At 41.3% G+C, this 20,460-nt stretch overlaps 2 protein-coding genes across 2 annotated transcripts in view; one reads left to right on the top strand and one right to left on the bottom strand.

The window, feature by feature from the left end:
• Nucleotides 1-501: 501 nt before the first annotated feature.
• degs2 (delta(4)-desaturase, sphingolipid 2) lies at nucleotides 502-11,892 on the top strand. The gene is made up of 3 exons (XM_055862543.1): nucleotides 502-1,343; nucleotides 9,787-10,529; nucleotides 11,393-11,892. The coding sequence occupies exons 1-3, from the start codon at nucleotides 1,247-1,249 to the stop codon at nucleotides 11,534-11,536; spliced, it is 984 nt and encodes a 327-aa protein (XP_055718518.1). The 5' UTR covers nucleotides 502-1,246; the 3' UTR covers nucleotides 11,537-11,892.
• A 227-nt stretch (nucleotides 11,893-12,119) lies between these two features.
• LOC129811325 (ena/VASP-like protein) overlaps nucleotides 12,120-20,460 on the bottom strand; it is an 86,872-nt gene continuing 78,531 nt past the window's right edge. Inside the window, exons 6-14 of the mRNA XM_055862542.1 lie at nucleotides 19,016-19,858; nucleotides 17,742-17,995; nucleotides 17,362-17,465; nucleotides 17,053-17,080; nucleotides 16,802-16,832; nucleotides 16,615-16,675; nucleotides 15,044-15,101; nucleotides 14,885-14,942; nucleotides 12,120-14,131 (exon numbers count right to left, since the gene is read on the bottom strand). Coding sequence (XP_055718517.1) covers nucleotides 14,094-14,131; nucleotides 14,885-14,942; nucleotides 15,044-15,101; nucleotides 16,615-16,675; nucleotides 16,802-16,832; nucleotides 17,053-17,080; nucleotides 17,362-17,465; nucleotides 17,742-17,995; nucleotides 19,016-19,858 — 1,475 coding nt within the window. The 3' untranslated portion in view covers nucleotides 12,120-14,093. The remainder of the gene's footprint in view (nucleotides 14,132-14,884; nucleotides 14,943-15,043; nucleotides 15,102-16,614; nucleotides 16,676-16,801; nucleotides 16,833-17,052; nucleotides 17,081-17,361; nucleotides 17,466-17,741; nucleotides 17,996-19,015; nucleotides 19,859-20,460) is intronic.

The raw sequence follows: 20,460 nt of genomic DNA, 5'->3' as shown, positions 1-20,460 counted from the left end.
TTGCGTGCAACGTCATCGATTGACAGATTGCTATAACATATGTGGTTAGCTGATATTTAAAATACCTATCCAGGCGTTGTAAGATCTGGCAAGCATCAGCAACTCCTGGGCAGAGGAGCTTGTACGACATTGCAGATGATCAGCGCAGTGAATGCCGACTGACTGATGTACAATCACCTTGCATCATGAATAACTACTATTGTTTGTAGATCAGTCAGTCATTCAACATTTACCCACTATGCATCATATACACAAACAAATTGACATTGAATATAGTTTAATTTATTGTCACAATATCGATAAGGCTCCTTAACAGCTTCTACCCTCAAGCCATAAGACTGCTGAACAATTAATCAAATGGACACCGGACTATTTACATTGACAACCCCTCCCGCCCCCCTCCATTTGTTTTGTACACTGCTGCTATTCGCTTTTTGTTATCTATGCATAGTCACTTCACCCCCCCCCCCCCCCACACACACACACACACATTGACTCGATACCGGTACCCCCTGTATATAGCCTCGTTATTGTTATATTATTGTGTTACTTTTTATAATTTTTTACTATTAGTTTATCTGGTAAATATTTTCTTAACTCTTTCTTGAACTGCACTGTTGGTTAAGGGCCTGTAAAGTAACCATTTCATGGTAAGGTCTACACATGTATTCGGCGCATGTGACAAATAAAGTTTGATTTGATCTGATTTGAGGTCACTGTATTGGGTTGTTTATGTGTTTGTTTGTGCAATAAAGGATTCGTGAAAATGTATTAAAATCAATGTGTATAATCAACTCATGCATCTTGTTGAGATTAATTTACAAAGTTATGCAACAATATTCTGTTATATCTATAATTGAAGGAGTTTAAAATAAATAAAAGCTATTAGCCTAATGTCACAGGCTATCATTGATATGGAAGGGTTTTGCTGTGGAACCCCTTTAAACACTGAAAACTAAACATGGGTAGTTAATATAACCTTGCCTTTTCCTCAAAGCCTATGCTTGTATTCTTTGTAAATCCTTGCTGTTCTGTGTTTTTGGTTTATGGGTATAGATTAATATTGCCTACCGAATTCGATCACCTCAGTGTATTAACGTTTATTTAAACTTGAAAAACACAGGAATTACTCGGCTGGGGAGGAGCTTTTTTTGGTCGCACACCTTTCACCTTTACCTTTGAGAGGGTGTGTTTTTAAAGGAGTGTGTGTAGGTGAGGCACGCATTGCCACTGCGCTCCCGCGTTCATGAAGAGCATCGAAATGGATAAGACAGGTGAACGGGGAGACTTTGAATGGGTCTACAGTGATCAGCCTCATACTTCACGAAGAAAAGAAATATTAGGTAAGCTGTTGTCTTAAAACCTAAACGAAATAACTACGGTTTAAAGTAAAGTTGTACTGCTAATACAAAGTTCCTGTCTTCTTTTAAAATCGTATCCGGTTTTACCTGTTTTCAAATGAACAGCTTACGTCTTACCTGTCAGAAATGTCGCAACCATTTCTGGGGCTCCCGAGTGGCGCAGCAGTCTAAGCCACTGCATCTCAGGGTTTGATGCGTCACTAGGTTTGATTCCAGGCTGTATAACAACCGGCCGTGTTTGGGAGTCCCATAGGGCGGCGCACAATTGGCACAGCGTCGTCTGAGTTTGGCAGGTGTATGCCGTCATTGTAAATAAGAATTTGTTCTTAACTGACTTACCTAGTTAAATAAAGGTTACACAACCACTCATGCAGTGAAACTGGAGTTTAACACCCTGGCAGCATATGATTTATTGGAGTAGCCCAACTCATTCACCATGATGTACCGCAGAGATAGCCTACAGTACTAGGCTATTCGACAATGCTGAAACTTAAGGGAATATGTACTCCCAATTTTTTTCACAAGAAAAAAAGCAGCCTATTAGGTTTGCAAAACAAAACCAACTGTCCTACTTTTAGTTTCTTATGTTTTCATAATGTAATATTATCTTGTGTAATAAAACTGCTTACACAATAGAGGTGTGTGTGTGATGACAAGCACAATGAAAGCAAAGGAATGGCAGTATTGTCATTATGATACTTGAAAAATCGAAGCTGACAGTGATCTCTTTCTTAATTAAGACCCTAAACAAATGAAGTTATATAAAATGGTTGACAATCGGAGGGTGGTGTCCTCCCGTTCATATGTAAGCAGTGGAGGCTGCTGAGGGGAGGACGGCTCATAATAATGGCTGGAACGGAGTGAATGGAACGGCATCAAACACATGGAAACCATGGAAACTACATGTTTGATGTATTTGATATTATTCTGCTCCAGCCATTAGCACAAGCCGTTTCCCCCAATTAAGATGCAGCTAACCTCCTGTGATGTAAACCGATTCCCTGTTTTATCTTTTTGACATGTAGAACAATGGGCAACATGGTGATAATAACAGGTGCAGCTGACTAAGCCCATTGGCTTTGCTAGGTAACAAGACACATTTCTCTTTAATGGCCCACTGTCAAAGACTGATGCAAAGGATAGCATGATAGTCACCAACCATTAAGTCACAGGGTCAGACCCTCAGACGAGCCATAACGAGAATAATTAGTCATTATATTTTCTATTCGTTCCATCCAGAATGCAGATGGTATGTTCTATCATTATACAACAGCTGTAATGCCCACACTGTGGTAATGTTTCAGGCACCACCAATCTGGCTTTTCAAGAGGGTCAATTCCTATGTCATTTGAGCAAGCCATGACATCCCACATCTCAGATTGTTCTGAAATCGTTTCTGTATTTAGAAAGAGATAGGATTAGCATTCCTGCAACATTATTTAGTTGAAATATAATTTTATATCTGAGAAATTAAGGTAATTGATTTCACCCAAATTGGCAATTTTTTACTTCTAGGATTCATATAATATTCAAACAATATACTACCTTACATCCGATTTGGACCAAACTTTCTTTCTAACAATGAGTAAGACGAGACATGAGGAATCCAAATAAATTGTAAAAGTTAGCATTTGAAATAGTGGCCAAGAAAACCAAAGCATGGGTTGTTGTCACACCTTGTCGATAGATTACAAGGTAAGGAAACCAACCACAATTTTGTAATTTAGATCAACTATCTCTTTAACATGGGGGGGGTTCTTCAAACGTTTTTTCACCTAATAGCAGGAACAGAACTGTCTATTGGTTGGAATCTGAATACAGGATGGGACTTAACCTCAATGACACTTCTTTGAACAGGGAGAAAAGCATCACCCAATACCCACTGGGAATACATTACATATAGGATGTGTATATATATAATACTCTTAGCCGCAGATCCATTCTACTTGTCAGAGGGGGGGGCATACTCATCTTATCTGTTTCTAACAACATAAATGATTTCAGTACAATCTGAAGTGGTGGGTGTCAATTCTCTTTCTTGTGCTTTTTGAGGTGGAACGAGACCCAATACATACTTTTATTATTGTGTCTTACTTGGTCTAATATCTGAGCAATCAACATTTTCTCGAGCTCATCCTTGAAGTCGTCTAACTTAAACACATTTTTTTTGCAATGATTCATATGTGTATTTAAAGGGGCATGTTCCCCTTTATCGTTCCATTGGCGTGAATGAAAAGACAAAATCGTGATCCGTTGCTTGGTTCCTAAATTATTAAAATATTTTGTTTTTATGATACCCTGTGCTGTCCAGCAGGACTTTAGACTGAGGAAATTAGGCTCACAATGAGAAAGGTGGCCAGCCGGCTGGTGGTGGTATTGTATTTTAGCCAGGGTGTTTTGGCTCCATCACACCATACTGTTACGTACATACATGCATTCATAGACGTACTTTTCTGTTTCATGAATTTATTTTGTTTATCGATCAACCTCTCATTTCGGTATTTATTGAAATTTTGCTTGTCGCATGGTTTCAAGTATTTTGAAAAGTCATGTTTTTAAATTTAATCAAGTTTACTTCCAAATCTGGGCTCGGTTTCCCAATAGTGATTTAAGGCTTAAGAGTGTTTTTTAACAATGCGTCTTCCTGCAATGGTCGACTGTGTAACATGCGTTTCCCAATACACTACGCAGAGAAAACGGTCGCTTCGTTGGAGCGTGTGATACTGATACTGATAGGATCGAAAGAACGGGAGCTTTGCTCTCGGATCAGCTTTCTTCATTCAAATCTTACCTTAACATTTGAATTATTTCACAATACTGACTACAGATCCGCTCCTAGACAAATATTACCACCAACGGCTGCAAATATTGACAAGGCATATTCTAATGCTTACCCAATAAAATGCCTAAAATCACCGGTTTGGCACATCATGTTTGGCTACACATTATGACAAATTATAGACAGTAGCCTAGCCTAAAAGTAGCAAAATAGAACTCAATTGATTTTTTTATTTAACCAGGTAGGCTAGTTGAGAACAAGTTCTCATTTACAACTGCGACCTGGCCAAGATAAAGCAAAGCAGTGTGAACAGACAACAACACAGAGTTACACATGGAGTAAACAATAAACAAGCCAATAACACAATAAACAAGTCAGTGACACAGTAGAGAATAAAAAAAGTCTATATACATTGTGTGCAAAAGGCATGAGGAGGTAGGCAATAAATAGGCCATAGGAGCGAATAATTACAATTTAGCAGATTAACACTGGAGTGATAAATGAGCAGATGATGATGTGCAAGTAGAGATACTGGTGTGCAAAAGAGCAGAAAAGTAAATAAAATAAAAACAGTATGGGGATGAGGTAGGTAGATTGGGTGGGCTATTTACAGATGGACTATGTACAGCGATCGGTTAGCTGCTCAGATAGCTGATGTTTAAAGTTGGTGAGGGAAATAAAAGTCTGGATTGAAAGTCTTGATTGAACATGAAATGTTTTTAAATATGATTAAAATAGGCCTATATAGCCTACGGTTTATATTTTAATGCAGTCATCTTGGTTTAAATTTTAATCATATTTTTATATGTTGCTTGTTTATCAATTTATCAATATTACCCATATACTGTATATGCACTGAGTGTACAAAACATTATGAACACCTGCTCTCTCCATGACACTGACCAGGTGAATCCAGGTGAAAGCTGTGATCCCTTACTGATGTCCCCTGTTAAATCCACTTCAATCAGTGTAGATGAAGGGGAAGAGACAGGTTAAAGAAGGATTTTTAAGCCTTGAGACAATTGAGACATAGATTGTGTATGTGTGCCATTCAGAGGGTGAATGGATAACAGAAGAATTGTGCCTTTGAACGGGGTATGGTAGTAGGTGCCATGTGCACTGGTTTGTGTCTGGCAAGAACTGCAACGCTGTTGGGTTTTTCATGCTCAACAGTTTGGTCCACCACCCAAAGGGCATCCAGCCAACTTCACACAACTGTGGGAAGCATTAGAGTCAACATGGGCCAGCATCCCTGTGGAATGCTTTGGACACCTTGAGTCCATGCCTCAACGTATTGAGGCTATTCTGAGGGCAAAAGAGGTGCAACTTTTTTACAATTGTATTGCAGTAGGGAAATGCATTAGTTTTGCCCCAACATTATGATTTCCCATATTCTGTAATACACTTTTAGAGTATAACTCCGCTAGACAGTGGTAAAGGGTGTATTTTGCATTTAAAACAAATCACAGGTGGCTAGTTGAAGGGTCATTGGACCAATGAATGCAGGAAATGTAAAACTTGCCGTCACATCATCAAAGGGCTTCTGAGAACCTGTTCACCCAAAAATTGTGAATAATTTGATTTCCCAGACAAATAATATAAATTGTAAGTTGTCAAATGGTAGGGAGAACTGTAGGTAGGTGAGACTATGGGTTTACTATGACATCATGTACAGTGTCTTCAGAAAGTATTCCCACCCCTTGACATTTGTTACATTTTGTTGGGTTACATCCTGAACTTAAAATGGATTAAATGTAGATTTTGTGTCACTGATCTACACACAATACACCATAATGTCAAAGCGGAATCATGTTTTTAGATATTTTTTACAAATGTTAGAATAAATGAAAAGCTGAAATGTCTTGAGTCCGTATTCAACCCCTATTAATTTCAAGCCTAAAATAACTTCAGGGGTAAAAATGTGCTTAACAGTCAGATAAGTTGCATGATGTGTGCAATAATGGTGTTTAACATAATTTTTGAATGACTACCTCATCTCTGTACCCCACACATACAATCATCTGTAAATGTCCCTCACTCGAGTAGTGAATTCCAAACACAGATTCAACTACAAAGACCAGGGAGATTTTCCAATGTCTCGCAAAGAAGGGCACCTATTGGTAGATGGGTAAAAAAAAGCAGACATTGAATGTTCCTTTGAGCATGATGAAGTTATTAATGACAATTTGGATGGTGTATCAATACACCCAGTCACTACAAAGATACAGGAGTCCTTCCTAACTCAGTTGATCAACAGGAAGGAAACCGCTCAGGGACTTCACCACGAGGCCAATGGTGACTTTAAAACCAGTTAGAATTATTATGAGTTTAATGGCTGTGATAAGAGAACTGAGGATGGATCAACACTATTGTAGTTCCTCCACAATACTAACCTAAATAACAGAGTGAAAAGGAAACCTGGACAGAATAAAAAATATTCCAAAACACGCATCCTGTGTGCAACAAGGCACTAAAGTAAAACTGCAAAAAATATGGCAAAGAAATTAACTTTTTGTTCTGACACACCAACACAACACACCATTGAGTATCACTCTACATATTTTCAAGCATGGTGGTGGCCTGCATCATGTTATGAGTATGCTTGTCATCGGAAAGGGAGTTTTTTATGATGAAAAGAAATGGAATAGAAGTAAGCACAGGCAAAATCCTAGAGGAAAAACTGGTTCAGTCTGCTTTCCATCAGACACTGGGAGATACTGAGTGGCCTACTGTAGTTACCGTTTTGAATTAAAATCGTCTTGAAAATCTATGGGAAGACTTGGAAATGTCTGTCTAGCAATGTTCAATAACTAACTTGATAGAGCTTGATTAATTTTTTTAAAGAATAATGTGCAAATATTGTACAATCCAGAGACTTATCCAGAAAGACTCACAGCTGTGGTTGCTGCCAAATGTGATTGTAATATGTATTGACTCAAGGGGTTGAATACTTACAGTTGAAGTCAGAAGTTTACATACACTTAGGATGGAGTCATTAAAACTAATTTTTCAACCACTCCACACATTTCTTGTTAACAAACTTTAGTTTTGGCAAGTCGGTTAGGACATCTACTTTGTGCATTACACAAGTAATTTTTTCCAATAATTGTTTACAGACAGATTATTTCACTTATCATTCACTGTATCACAATTCCAGTGGGTCAGATGTTTACATACACTAAGTTGACAGTGCCTTTTTAAACAGCTTGGAAAATTCCAGAAAATTATGTTATGGCTTTAGAAGCTTCTTATAAGCTAATTGACATACTTTTAGTCAATTGGAGGTGTACCTGTGGATGTATTTCAAGGCCTATCTTCAAACTCAGTGCCTCTTTGCTTGACATCATGGGAAAATCAAAAGAAATCAGCCAAGACCTCAGAAAACATTGTAGACCTCCACAAGTCTGGTTCATTCTTGGGAGCAATTTCCAAAAGCCTGAAGGTACCACGTTCATCTGTACAAACAATAGTACGCAAGTATAAACACCATGGGACCACGCAGCCGTCATACCGCTCAGGAAGGAGGCGTGTTCTGTCTCCTAGAGATGAACGTACTTTTGTGCGAAAAGTGCAAATCAATCCCAGTACAACAGCGAAGGACCTTGTGAAGATGCTGGAGGAAACAGGTACAGAAGTATCTTTATCCACAGTAAAATGAGTCCTATATCGACATAACCTGAAAGGCCACTCAGCAAGGAAGAAGCCACTGCTCCAAAACCGCCATAAAAAAGCCAGACTACGGTGTGCAACTGCACATGGGGACAAAGATCGTACTTTTTGGAGAAATGTCCTCTGGTCTGATGAAACAGAAATAGAACTGTTTGGCCATAATGACCATCATTATGTTTGAAGGAAAAAGGGGGATGCTTGCAAGCTGAGGAACACCATCCCAACCGTGAAGCATGGGGGTGGCAGCATCATGTTGTAGGGGTGCTTTGCTGCAGGAAGGACTGGTGCACTTCACAAAATAGATGGCATCATGAGAATGGAAAATTATGTGGATATATTGAAGCAACATCTCAAGACATCAGTCAGGAAGTTAAAGCTTGGTCGCAATCGGGTCTTCCAAATGGACAATGACACCAAGCATACTTCCAAAGTTGTGGCAAAATGGCTTAAGGACAACAAAGTCAAGGTATTGGAGTGGCCATCACAAAGCCCTGACCTCAATCCTATAGACAATTTGTGGGCAAAACTGAAAAAGCGTGTGCGAGCAAGGAGGCCTACAAACGTGATTCAGTTACACCAGCTCTGTCAGGAGGAATGGGCCAAACTTCACCCAACTTATTGTGGGAAGCTTGTGGTAGGCTACCCAAAACGTTTGACCCAAGTTAAACAATTTACAGGCAATGCTACCAAATACTAATTGAGAGTATGTAAACTTCTCACCCACTGGGAATGTGATGAAAGAAATAAAAGCTGATATAATTCATTCTCTCTACTATTATTCTGACATTTCACATTATTAAAATAAGGTGGTGATCCTAACTGATCTATGTCGGGGAATTTTTTACTAGGATTAAATGACAGGAATTGTGAAACACCTTAGCCAAATACATTTAAACTCAGTTCATGTAAACTTCTGACTTCAACTGTATCTAACCAAACTATATTATATTTGTATTAATTAAAAATAAAACACACATCTTTCTTCCACTTTGACATTTAAGTATTTTGTGTAGATCTTTGGAAAAAAAGACAATTCATTTTAACCCCACTTTGTTACACAGCTGTGGGAAAAAATCAAGGGGTTTAAATACTTTCTGAAGGCACTATACATGGCAACTGCTCGGCCTCTGACCACAAGGCACTACAGAGGGTAGTGTGTATGGCCCAGAACGTCACTGGGGCCAAGCTTTCTGCCATCCAGGCGGTGTCAGAGGAAGGCCCTAAAAATGGTCAGACTCCAGCCACCCTAGTCATAGACTGTTCTCTCTGCTACCGCATGGCAAGCGGTACCGGAGCACCAAGTCTAGGTCCAAGAGGCTTCTAAACAGCTTCTACTCCCAAGCCATAAGACTCCTGAACACCTAGTCAAATAGCTACCCAGACTAATTGCATTGTCCCCCATCCCACTCTTTTACACCACTGCTACTCTCTTTTGGTACCATCTATGCATAGTCACTTTAATAACTCTACCTTCATATGCATATTACCTCAACAAACATCTGCCCCGCACATTGACTCTGTGCCCCCCTGTATATAGTCTCGTTATTGTTATTTTACTGTTGCTCTTTAATTACTTGCTACTTTTATTACTTATTCTTATCTTTTTTTAAACTGCATTGTTGGTTAGGGGCTCGTAAGTAAGCATTTCACTGTAAGGTCTACACGTGTTGTATTCGGCGCATGTGACTAATAAAATTTGATTCAGAACAGTTTGCATGCTGATGTTATGCAAATGTAGTGAAAGCAATGTGGCAGACCAAATTTGCATTAGCCAATGGGCTCCTCCAATTCCGAACAGTAGAAAATAAGTGTACGAACCAATCTGATGTCTATCCTCGAATCAACTTGTGTGAGAGAAAAAAAAACGATATAGAAACTGTTACAATGCAGCGAAACTGACCAGGGTCAGTTGAATGTGTTAACTTTGAATGAGTCTCATCTTGTGACTTATTTTTCATTTTTTTGTGTCCTCCTAAGCAAAATACCCAGAGATCAAGTCCCTGATGGGGCCTGACCCCCAGTTGAAGTGGGTGGTGACAGGGATGGTCCTCACCCAGCTTCTGGCCTGCTACATGGTCCACGACCTCCCCTGGAAGTGGGTGTTGTTCTGGTCATACGGCTTCGGCGGCTGCATCAACCACTCGCTGACCCTCGCCATTCACGATATCTCCCACAACGTTGCGTTCGGCAACAAGCTGGCGCGCCTCAACCGCTGGTTCGCCATATGGGCCAACCTCCCCATCGGACTGCCCTACTCGGCCTCGTTCAAGAAGTACCACATCGACCACCACCGCTACCTGGGTGGCGACGGCCTAGATGTGGACATCCCCACAGGCGCGGAGGGCTGGTTCTTCTGCACACCCCTGCGGAAGGTCCTGTGGCTCTTCCTCCAGCCGTTGTTCTACGCACTGCGCCCTCTAGTGGTGAACCCCAAGCCAGTCTCTAGACTAGAGATGATGAATGCCGCTGTTCAATTTGCAGTGAACTTTGTGATATTCTACCTATGGGGGCTGAAGCCAATTGTTTACCTCATAGCCGGGTCCATTTTATGCATGGGCCTACATCCCATCTCTGGACACTTTATAGCGGAGCACTACATGTTCCTGAAGGGCCACGAGACATACTCCTACTATGGCCCACTGAACTGGATCACCTTCAATGTGGGTTACCACATGGAGCACCATGACTTCCCCAGTATACCTGGCAGTAAGCTGCCTCAGGTGAGTTGAAATCTCAAACACAGTGTTGATAGCGAACCACAATTTTTAGGTCAACTATGATTTTAGGTAAATCCAATCTGAAATCTCAATGGACTACCATGATTTTAGGTCTGATATTAAATCTCAATATTGTACCATGATTTTAGGTCAACCAATCCTCCCCCCCACCCAAAAAAGTTTTGTACCCCTGTGTGTGGCTTACTTGATCAGTGGCTAAGGGAAATGATCACTGGTTTCATATGTCTGTCTCAAGATAATGCTCTTAACAATGTCCCCAATGGGAGAGTCATCAGATAGCAGATGAGAGAGGCGTTCCAACCGCAGGAGGTTGGTGGCACCTTAACTGGAGAGGACGGACTCGTGGTAATGCCCGGTGGCGGAATGAGTAGAATAGTATCAAACACATAGTTTGAGGCCGTTCCATTGGCTCCGTTCCAGCCATTTATTATGAGCAGTCCTCCCCCCCAGCAGCCTCCACTGGTTTCAACTGGAAGTATTGCTTAAAAGACTGGCCTGATTTTATAACTCATTAACTATTGGTGTAATGCCTGAGACAAATAGGATCTTTTTACACTTTCTAACCTCTACAAACAAGCACTCTAAAGTCAACTGTTGTGGGTGTTTTTCTTTGTCCTCAGAAAATTCCAGAAATTGTGTGCACGTCCTATAAATTTGGTCAGTTGTGGGGAAAGATGATGATTCTTCTTCTAAATGACAAGCCCTAGTGATATTTGCTGTTACCTTGGAATTACAAGTCATTATCAACCTCAAATAATAAACGGACATGTTGCAGTCTGACATTACTTATGTTGGCTCCTCGTGCTGACAGAGGTCCCCTCTAACTGATCTGTTATCTGTGCCAGGTGAAGAAGATGGCAGCAGAGTACTACGACTCCCTACCACAGCACACTTCCTGGACCCGGGTGTTGTGGGACTTTGTCTTTGATGACAGCATCGGTCCCTACACCAGGATCAAGCGGGAATATAAGCTGGTCAAGCAGGAGTAGGTGCCACATCAAAACACTTTCCCCAATATTCACTGCTACTGATTGTCATAGTGAAACATTGGTTTCAGACAGTGGCACTCCAGGCTCCTTTTCACCTCGTTTTATCATGTGATTTACTTGACAATAGCACACGTGGGCAGGGAAAAGACAATGTCAATAATTAGGTTTACCATACTGTGAGTGTGCAGAACAGTGCAGAGAATGAAACATTAAAACTTACCTTGCAGGCTGTATTTCAGTGAGGCTCTGTTTGATGCTCACCACACAAAAGTTGTTTTTAATCAAGAAAATAAATAGATAATATTGTTAACAATGTTTCTAACAGAAATGTAATTTAATAAAAAGTTATGTTATTACATGTGTGAGGTTTCTGTGTGTGAATATAAATCTGTAATGCTAGAACTATGTAACAGGTATTTCTTTACAAGAGCTATTTTAAAGAACAAAAGCACAACTTCTATATCAGGTTTTGTATAGCCTACACTGTACGTGTACATTGTATTTTTTTTTGTTACTATTGTAACATCTGATGTCATAATAATTGATGAATGAAACACACCATACTGTAGACAGGAGACAGGTCTATGGTTTGGTTTAAATTCATTTACTTTCCGATTTTTGAAATTTAATTCAGAACTTAGTCAAAGTGAATATGTCACAACCGATATTCAATCATATTTTCCTGCAATATTTTTTTTCTCCTTTCATCACAAATAACATTTGCACTGATTTTATGTATACTTTTAATTTTGCAACTGGCTCCATTTTCACATATCAAATTCAAGTTCATCCTTAAAGTAACTGTCCAGTGAAAATCTCACTTTTAAATGTCCATATTCTGTTAAATCATACCCAAATAATGTTGATGACTCATCCTACACTCGTATGTGGCCAAAGCATAAATTGGAGGGAAAAAAACACTTCAAAAACTCCACCTCAAACTTGTATCTCAAACAGACCGATATAAAAAATGCTATTTCCTCAGAGAATGATGTCATCCTGCCTCATTGGCTGAGCTGGCCAATCAGCGGTTTACTCGCATTTTTAATGATCGGTATACACCCACACCATTCTGTTAAGATACGCCCACACCATTCCAACACAGAAAAGCTGCTTTTTAACATGCTTTTTGTAATTTAAGTATTTCATTCATATTGTAATTATAGGTCATATTTCATTGAAAACTGGACAGTTACTTTAAATCGCAAGGAGGATATTCACAATAAAACAAACCACCATTGTAAATGTACCACCATTTTTGAAACCCAATTAAAAAATAAATGCATGGTTAATACACCGGACCAAACCATATAGACCAGGGGTGTCAAACATATGGTCCGTGAGGGGTGGTTTGAGTAAAAACAAATAATATTTTTTTTGCATATTACATTTTTTTTTAAATATAAAATGACTAAAACCAAGTTGAAACTGTGTATAAATGATAATGGACCTCCATTCATACAGTTTCTTGACTGTGTCCAACTCGCTAATAATCACCAAAATGAAAGCTAGACAATCGGGCAGCATCGAAGTCCCTAAACGATAGACAGACCATTCTTTTTTTGGGGGGGGGGGTGCAAATTTTGACAGCAAGGAAATATAACTAATTTTCAGTGCTACCCTCCGGACCTTGTTGAAGACCGCGTTTGACACCTCTGATATAGACTACTGTATAGATCCTCTGGGTTTCGTAGGGGCAGCCTAGGGATCATTTGATCTATTTTGGGAATACGTAGATGGTGAATTTACAGTTGTTGGTACGTTTTGTGAATGATCCCCAAATTACAGGGATTTTTTTATACACCGGGGTTGTGTTTTATTAGGACACAAAATGGAACATATTTTTGAAAACTTTTTTCAATGGAGAACGGTAGTCTCTCCCTGTTTGTCAGTTTTCTTCCATTTGGGGCCCAATGAACACTGCCCTGTTACTGGTAAATAGATAAAAAGCTTTTTAAAAACTAAGGTCAGGTGACTAAAGCATAGTATGTGCCATACGTGCTGGTCAAACACCCAAGGATAAAGTAAATCATATAAAATATAAAAGGCTGATGTAATTGGTGTGTAAGTTTCCTCTAGAACCCGCCAAAGTAGAACAACAGTTTGTCTTTTGTCTCTCTCTCTATATATATAATGGTATGAATAATAAAATAATCACAGTTTAAAAAAAAAAATACAACAATAAAACGGTAAAAACTTAGAAAACAAAAATATTTTCTTTTGTAAGACTTAGAACAGACTGAGAGCTGCAAACTGGACTGTCTCGAAATGCACAGAAATGGGAGATTTTTTTTTTTAAAAGGTGCAAGCTTCCGTCCATCCTTCCGTCCGCACATCCTTTGTTCATTTAACCATTATTTTTCTCTCTCAGTCACTTTCTTTCTCCAACTTATTTTTTCTTCTTCACCTTTCTGTTCTGCACAGCAGACTCCATGTTGGCTCAACCTTTCTGCAGCGTCACAGCAATATTTTCACAGCGTCACAGAAACGTTGAGAACATTCCTTTCCAGCACATCTTCTTATCCTTCATACTCCAGCACTTCCTGTTGTCCACAGATTAACATGTATGGATTCGACCAATTTCTTGTCTAATGGCTAAAAGAGAAGACAACATGGAGAAAATAGTGCCTTGTTATTGTGTGTGTGTGCGTGTGCATGTGTTGGGTAGACAGAGGATGGGGGGGATGGCATTATCACTGAACCTTTGTCTATTTCAAAAGGAACGGGGATTACTATGAATTAGTAAACAGATCAACTGCATGCCTACCATCCTCTTAGGACATACTTCATTAGGATACCTTTGTTAATTAGGATACCTTTGTTAATTAGGATACCTTTGTTAATTAGGATAGCTTTGTTAATTAGGATAGCTTTGTTAATTAGGATACCTTTGTTAATTAGGATAGCTTTGTTAATTAGGATAGCTTTGTTAATTAGGATAGCTTTGTTAATTAGGATAGCTTTGTTAATTAGGATAGCTTTGTTAATTAGGATAGCTTTGTTAATTAGGATAGCTTTGTTGTTTTGATACCTTTGTTAATTAGGATAGCTTTGTTAATTAGGATAGCTTTGTTAATTAGGATAGCTTTGTTAATTAGGATAGCTTTGTTAATTAGGATAGCTTTGTTGTTTTGATACCTTTGTTAATTAGGATAGCTTTGTTAATTAGGATAGCTTTGTTAATTAGGATAGCTTTGTTTGCTGTAACCAAATCTAAATTGGACTATACAAAGTGTATAAAAAATGAATAAGAATGACCTTAGTTGGTTTGCAGGTTAATTGCACACTGAAGCAATACGTGCCTTTTTTGAGTAACATAACCCAATGCGTTAACACTCTGTCACCTACCATTAATGATCTCATCTTTCACCTTCTGCAATTCACGTACAACTTCATCCAAGATTTCCTGTGGGGGTAAAAAAACAAAACTTTTTACATGTTCTGTTTCTTCCACAATACTTTTCTTTCATGAACAATTGAAGAACAGTTTTGAAATGAGCTTCATACCTGCTTCATCCTGTCAAAGTCTAGTTCTCCCTCACTAGTGCTGCCCACTGGTCGCACCCTGCAAAACCACATAAACAACAGGGACGATTTTAAATGATCGATAAATAGAAATTTGTTAGAACTTTCAGAGTAAACTAACCAAAATATACAGTACATAAAGTGTATATATATTTTTATATATAAAATATACAGTACATAAAGTATATATTTTTTTATATATAAAATATAGAGTAGATAGTTATGTTTTCTCCAGCTAATGACAGTGACATCAACCTTCATGATTGATTATTAGATGGACAGTATCTTATCTATATTACATGGTGGGGTTCACATTGTCAGGAAGCCATCCATTCACTGTCAGGCAGCCACCCATTCACTGTTTACTTCTGCCATTAAGCTGTTAAAGTTACTGTATCACAAGCTTCCTCAATGCAATAAGCAAACACTCCCACGGTTTCTGTTTTCCCCTGATTAGGCTGATGATTCACTAAAATATACCTATGGGGTGTGCTTTATCTCTGTATTTAACTATGTCCATGATTCATTTGCCAAGCCTTTATCTTATCACCAAATGGCAATTGCTATTTCTGGTTTCCCACCCAATTGGGCGCCTTTTGGGTAGTGTAATTTGGTGAAGGAAAAACTATTTATTTTACATTTTAACATTATGTCATAAAGAGCACATGGTCAACTTCATAAAAACAAGTTTTCCCATCTCAAAGTAAAAATAAATAAATAATGACTATAGCAAGTGCCAAATAAAGTAACAGGCTTGAATATTTCTTAAATCATCCATAAATCCATCCTTTTTTTGACAGGGGGAATGGAAGCTTGTGTGCAACAGGGAAGGGCAATTGAACGCAAGCTTCACCCCCAAAAAGTATTTGTTTAGGTAAACATTTCTAGCCTGTCTATCTATGGGTTATGCTCAACCCGTTCAGTTTTCCACCAAAAAATGTCCAAAAAGAGTAGAAGCAGCTCACCTGCTTTTACATTATGATTTCACCATTTAGGAATTCATTTAATATAACAGGCTTTTAAAATTCAATATTGGTGCACAATTTCTACTTTAAATATCAAAAGGGACGCAAAAGGCACTCTTTGGTGGAAAGACCCAGCTGGTAGTTGAATACAATCATCAATGACAACAGGGTTGATAAGCCAAACAGCCATGACTTTACTTCTAGAACATATCATATTTCCTCATCTCAGAGAACAGAATGCTTTGTACTATCATATGTAATATGAACCCCTCAATATATTACCAATATTTAATAGTAGTGTTAGCCTGGTCCCAGATCAGTTTGTGCTTTTTAGCAAACAACTGCTATAGGAGTTGGCTAAACTACACAAACTGATCCAGAACCAAGTTAAACAGTTACCATACCTCAGATGAGTAAATATATATCCCATATATATATATATATATATATATATATATATATATATATATATATATATATATATATATCGGATAGATTTTTTTTTTTAAAGTTTGGGAGCATCTAGGAAGAGTAGCTAATGGGGATCCATAATAAATACAAATAAATACAAAAACAGATGATGTTCACCTTGATACCAGTGAGGTCTTGTCTACAGAGTTTGCTCGGTCCCATGGATTCTTCCCTGCATCTAGAGAGAAAGTGATAGAGAAAAAGCAAGAGAGAGCATCACAATTATAAGAGATACACTTTATAAAGCACCCTGGCTCAATGCAGCCAATAACAAAGATAATGGTCAGAAAAAGAGTGTGTTTACCTGTGGAGTTCTGCCCTGGCTTGGGATCCTCCTGTAATGGAAAATCAAAATGGATGATCTGTGTGTGTGTGTGTGTGTGTGTGTGTGTGTGTGTGTGTGTGTGTGTGTGTGTGTGTGTGTGTGTGTGTGTGTGTGTGTGTGTGTGTGTGTGTGTGTGTGTGTGTGTGTAATCATCTTTAGATTGATTGAATGCAATTATTGTAGCTGGATAGACCCACCCAGTTGAACTTTATAATTGATATTTTCATTACCTCTTCAGGTTTCTCTGAGGCTTTCCGTCTGCAGGAAAAGCAAATTCAGGCAATTAGAGATGATACAAAGCTAATGGAGAAGACAACTCCAGTCATGTTGCAAATCACTAGTGGTATGTCACAGGCTAGTAGCCTATCACATCAAGTAATACCTTCTTTGTGATAATCTCCAATGAAAATCCTCAACTCCAGAATATTCTTTATCAAAATGATGCACAGGTCTTATGCTGTGATCGTTAGGATAGGGATTTTCAGTTAAATTAAAATTCGATTTCATCGTTCTTTCACACACAGTTGTGTTCCTCTCACCTGCGTGCTAGAAGAGCGTTCATTTCCTGCATTAGCCCCTCCCCTCCACTGGAGCGGTTGCCATCGTTCTTGGCTACACCTGTTCCTGGAGGACTGTTCTCATCCTGAGGACACAACAATGGCCTCCATATAAGTTCCGTCTTTATAGAAGCCAACCAACAGGTAATGTGTATATGTAATGGTTTGAATGTCCAAGCAGTTTCCACATAGATATGAGTGGTCTTGTTCAGTAGGGTACACCATAGCAAAACATTTTAAAATGTATTGGAAAGGGAAACAAAAATGAATGTTTCTTATTGGACATGTTCAGGGAGTACCTCGCCGTTTCAAAATGTTTTATTTCTACTCACCACGATCCGAGTCTAAGCTGAGATACTAACCCTTGCAACTTTGCGGAGTTTGGCTCCAGCCAGGGCAGCAGCCAGTCCTGAGAGTGGCTGCGCTAGCTCGTTACCTGCACCCTCTAAATGAGGCCCCCCGTGCCCTCCACCAACCGGTAGTGGGGGAGGCATGGGCGGTGGCACTGTGGCCGGAGGCGGGGGGCCCGGTGGAGGAGGTGGGACCATAGGTGCCATAGGGGCAGGGGGGGCCACCGGTGGGGCCACAGCGAGCATGGCGGGGAGAGAAACCGGACCTGGGAAGAAACCAATAGACAGCATAGGTTCAGACTCCTCCTTGGCTAACACTGCTGGCAAGCTCTTACTGAATTAACAGTCCTCAGATAAGAGCCATTGGATTTAAAGTTAATCAAAAAGCAAAAGTACAGTAGCAGTTATGGGGACTGTTATTGTAGCAGATGGCTGAATATGGGGACTGTTATTGTAGCAGATGGCTGAATATGGTGACTGTTAGTGTAGCAGATGGCTGAATAGGGGGACTGTTATTGTAGCAGATGGCTGAATAGGGGGACTGTTATTGTAGCAGATGGCTGAATAGGGGGACTGTTATTGTAGCAGATGGCTGAATAGGGGGACTGTTATTGTAGCAGATGTCTGAATATGGTGACTGTTATTGTAGCAGATGGCTGAATAGGGGGACTGTTATTGTAGCAGATGGCTGAATATTGTGACTGTTATTGTAGCAGATGGCTGAATAGGGGGACTGTTATTGTAGCAGATGGCTGAATATGGGGACTGTTATTGTAGCAGATGGCTGAATATTGTGACTGTTATTGTAGCAGATGGCTGAATAGGGGGACTGTTATTGTAGCAGATGGCTGAATATGGGGACTGTTATTGTAGCAGATGGCTGAAAATGGGGACTGTTATTGTAGCAGATGGCTGAATATGGTGACTGTTAGTGTAGCAGATGGCTGAATATGGGGACTGTTATTGTAGCAGATGGCTGAATATGGTGACTGTTAGTGTAGCAGATGGCTGAATATGGGGACTGTTATTGTAGCAGATGGCTGAATATGGGGACTGTTAGTGTAGCAGATGGCTCAATATGGGGACTGTTAGTGTAGCAGATGGCTGAATATGGGGACTGTTATTGTAGCAGATGGCTGAATATGGGGACTGTTAGTGTAGCAGATGGCTGAATAGGGGGACTGTTATTGGATTCATAATAGGTATATACTTCCATCCACATAAGCCAGTGGAGTCCCCCCATTGTTGTCCAAGTGCCTTGCTCTTTGAGCTCTGCATGTACTTACTGCAGGTTGCCGTGGCAGCCTGAGAGACGGGAGAGGGTGTCTGCTTGGGTGAGCCCCACTCTGATGGGGCTAGGGTGTATGAGGGGGGAGAGAATTGGGCTGCTGGTGGTGGTGGCGCGGCCTGGGACATCTGTTGCTGGGGGTTGAATGAGGAGGGGTACTGGGGTTGGTTGGAGGAGACGGGGACATGGCCCTGCGCAGACTGACCAATCAGAGGGGGCAAGGAGGAAGCCTCGCAGTAACCTAGCTGCTGCTGTTGCTGCTGAGCGAGGTTATAATAGTCCTCTGATTGGCCATTGGCGTGGGGGAGGTGGGGCGGGATATGCGGTTGGCCGGCCTGGTCCAGGGAGTGGGGCTTGACCCGGCTGTGGCGGGGCGGCAGAGGGAGGGCCACTGGGAGGACAGGCTGGGGTACGGGGGGCATGTGCACGGGGCCGTATATGTGGGTGTGGGAGGTGGACCAGGTGCCGTGTTTGGGGAGCAGCACAGGGTCCTGCTGGGGGAGGGACTTGGTGTGGTGGAGAGCCCGCGCCGTGGGGGGAGAGAGGGGGATCTGGCGCACCTGCCGGGTCAGGGCCGTGGGCAACCCTGGCTGCACGGGGGAGAAGGCCGAGACCAGGGAAGTGGAGAGCTGGGAGAGCTGGGAGGAGTTGTCACCAGCCCGTCCGCCCGCCACCTCTCTCTCCTGGGAGGAGGAAGAGGAAGAGGAGGAAGGGGAGGAGTTGGAGGCCACTCGGGCATAGGAGGGCGGCAGTGTGGCGGCCCGATAGTGTCTATACTCAAAAGGGGTGTTGGAGGGGTGAGAGGGAGGGGAGGACACCTTATATTGGAGGGTGGAAATAACTATAACACACCACAGAGGAGGGGGGGGACAGAGGAGGAGGGACACCACAGAGAAGGGGGAGACACCACAGAGGAGGTGAGCCACCCCAGAGGAGGGGGGAGGGGACAGAGGAGGGGGAGACACCACAGAGGAGGGGGAACACCACAGAGGAGGGGGGACACCACAGAGGAGGGGGAGACACCACAGAGGAGGGGGGGCACCACAGAGGAGGGGGGACACCACAGAGGAGGGGGGACACCCCAGAGGAGGGGGAGGGGACAGATGAGGAGGGACACCACAGAGGAGGAGGGGGGGACACCACAGAGGAGGGCGGAGACACCACAGAGGAGGGGGGACACCACAGAGGAGGAGGAGACACCACAGAGGAGGGGGGGACACGACAGAGGAGGGGGGACACCCCAGAGGAGGGGGGACACCACAGAGGAGGGGGGACACCACAGAGGAGGGGGAGACACCACAGAGGAGGGGGGAGGGGACAGAGGAGGGGAGAGGGGACAGAGGAGGGGAGAGGGGACAGAGGAGGAGGGACACCACAGAGGAGGGGAAGACACCACAGAGGAGGGGGTGACACCACAGAGGAGGGGGAGACACCACAGAGGAG

This window comes from Salvelinus fontinalis, chromosome 15, assembly GCF_029448725.1.
Source record: "Salvelinus fontinalis isolate EN_2023a chromosome 15, ASM2944872v1, whole genome shotgun sequence".
NCBI lineage: Eukaryota > Metazoa > Chordata > Actinopteri > Salmoniformes > Salmonidae > Salvelinus > Salvelinus fontinalis.
The sequence above is the reverse complement of the archived record's forward strand: the minus strand, read 5'-3'. Positions and strand labels throughout refer to the sequence as shown.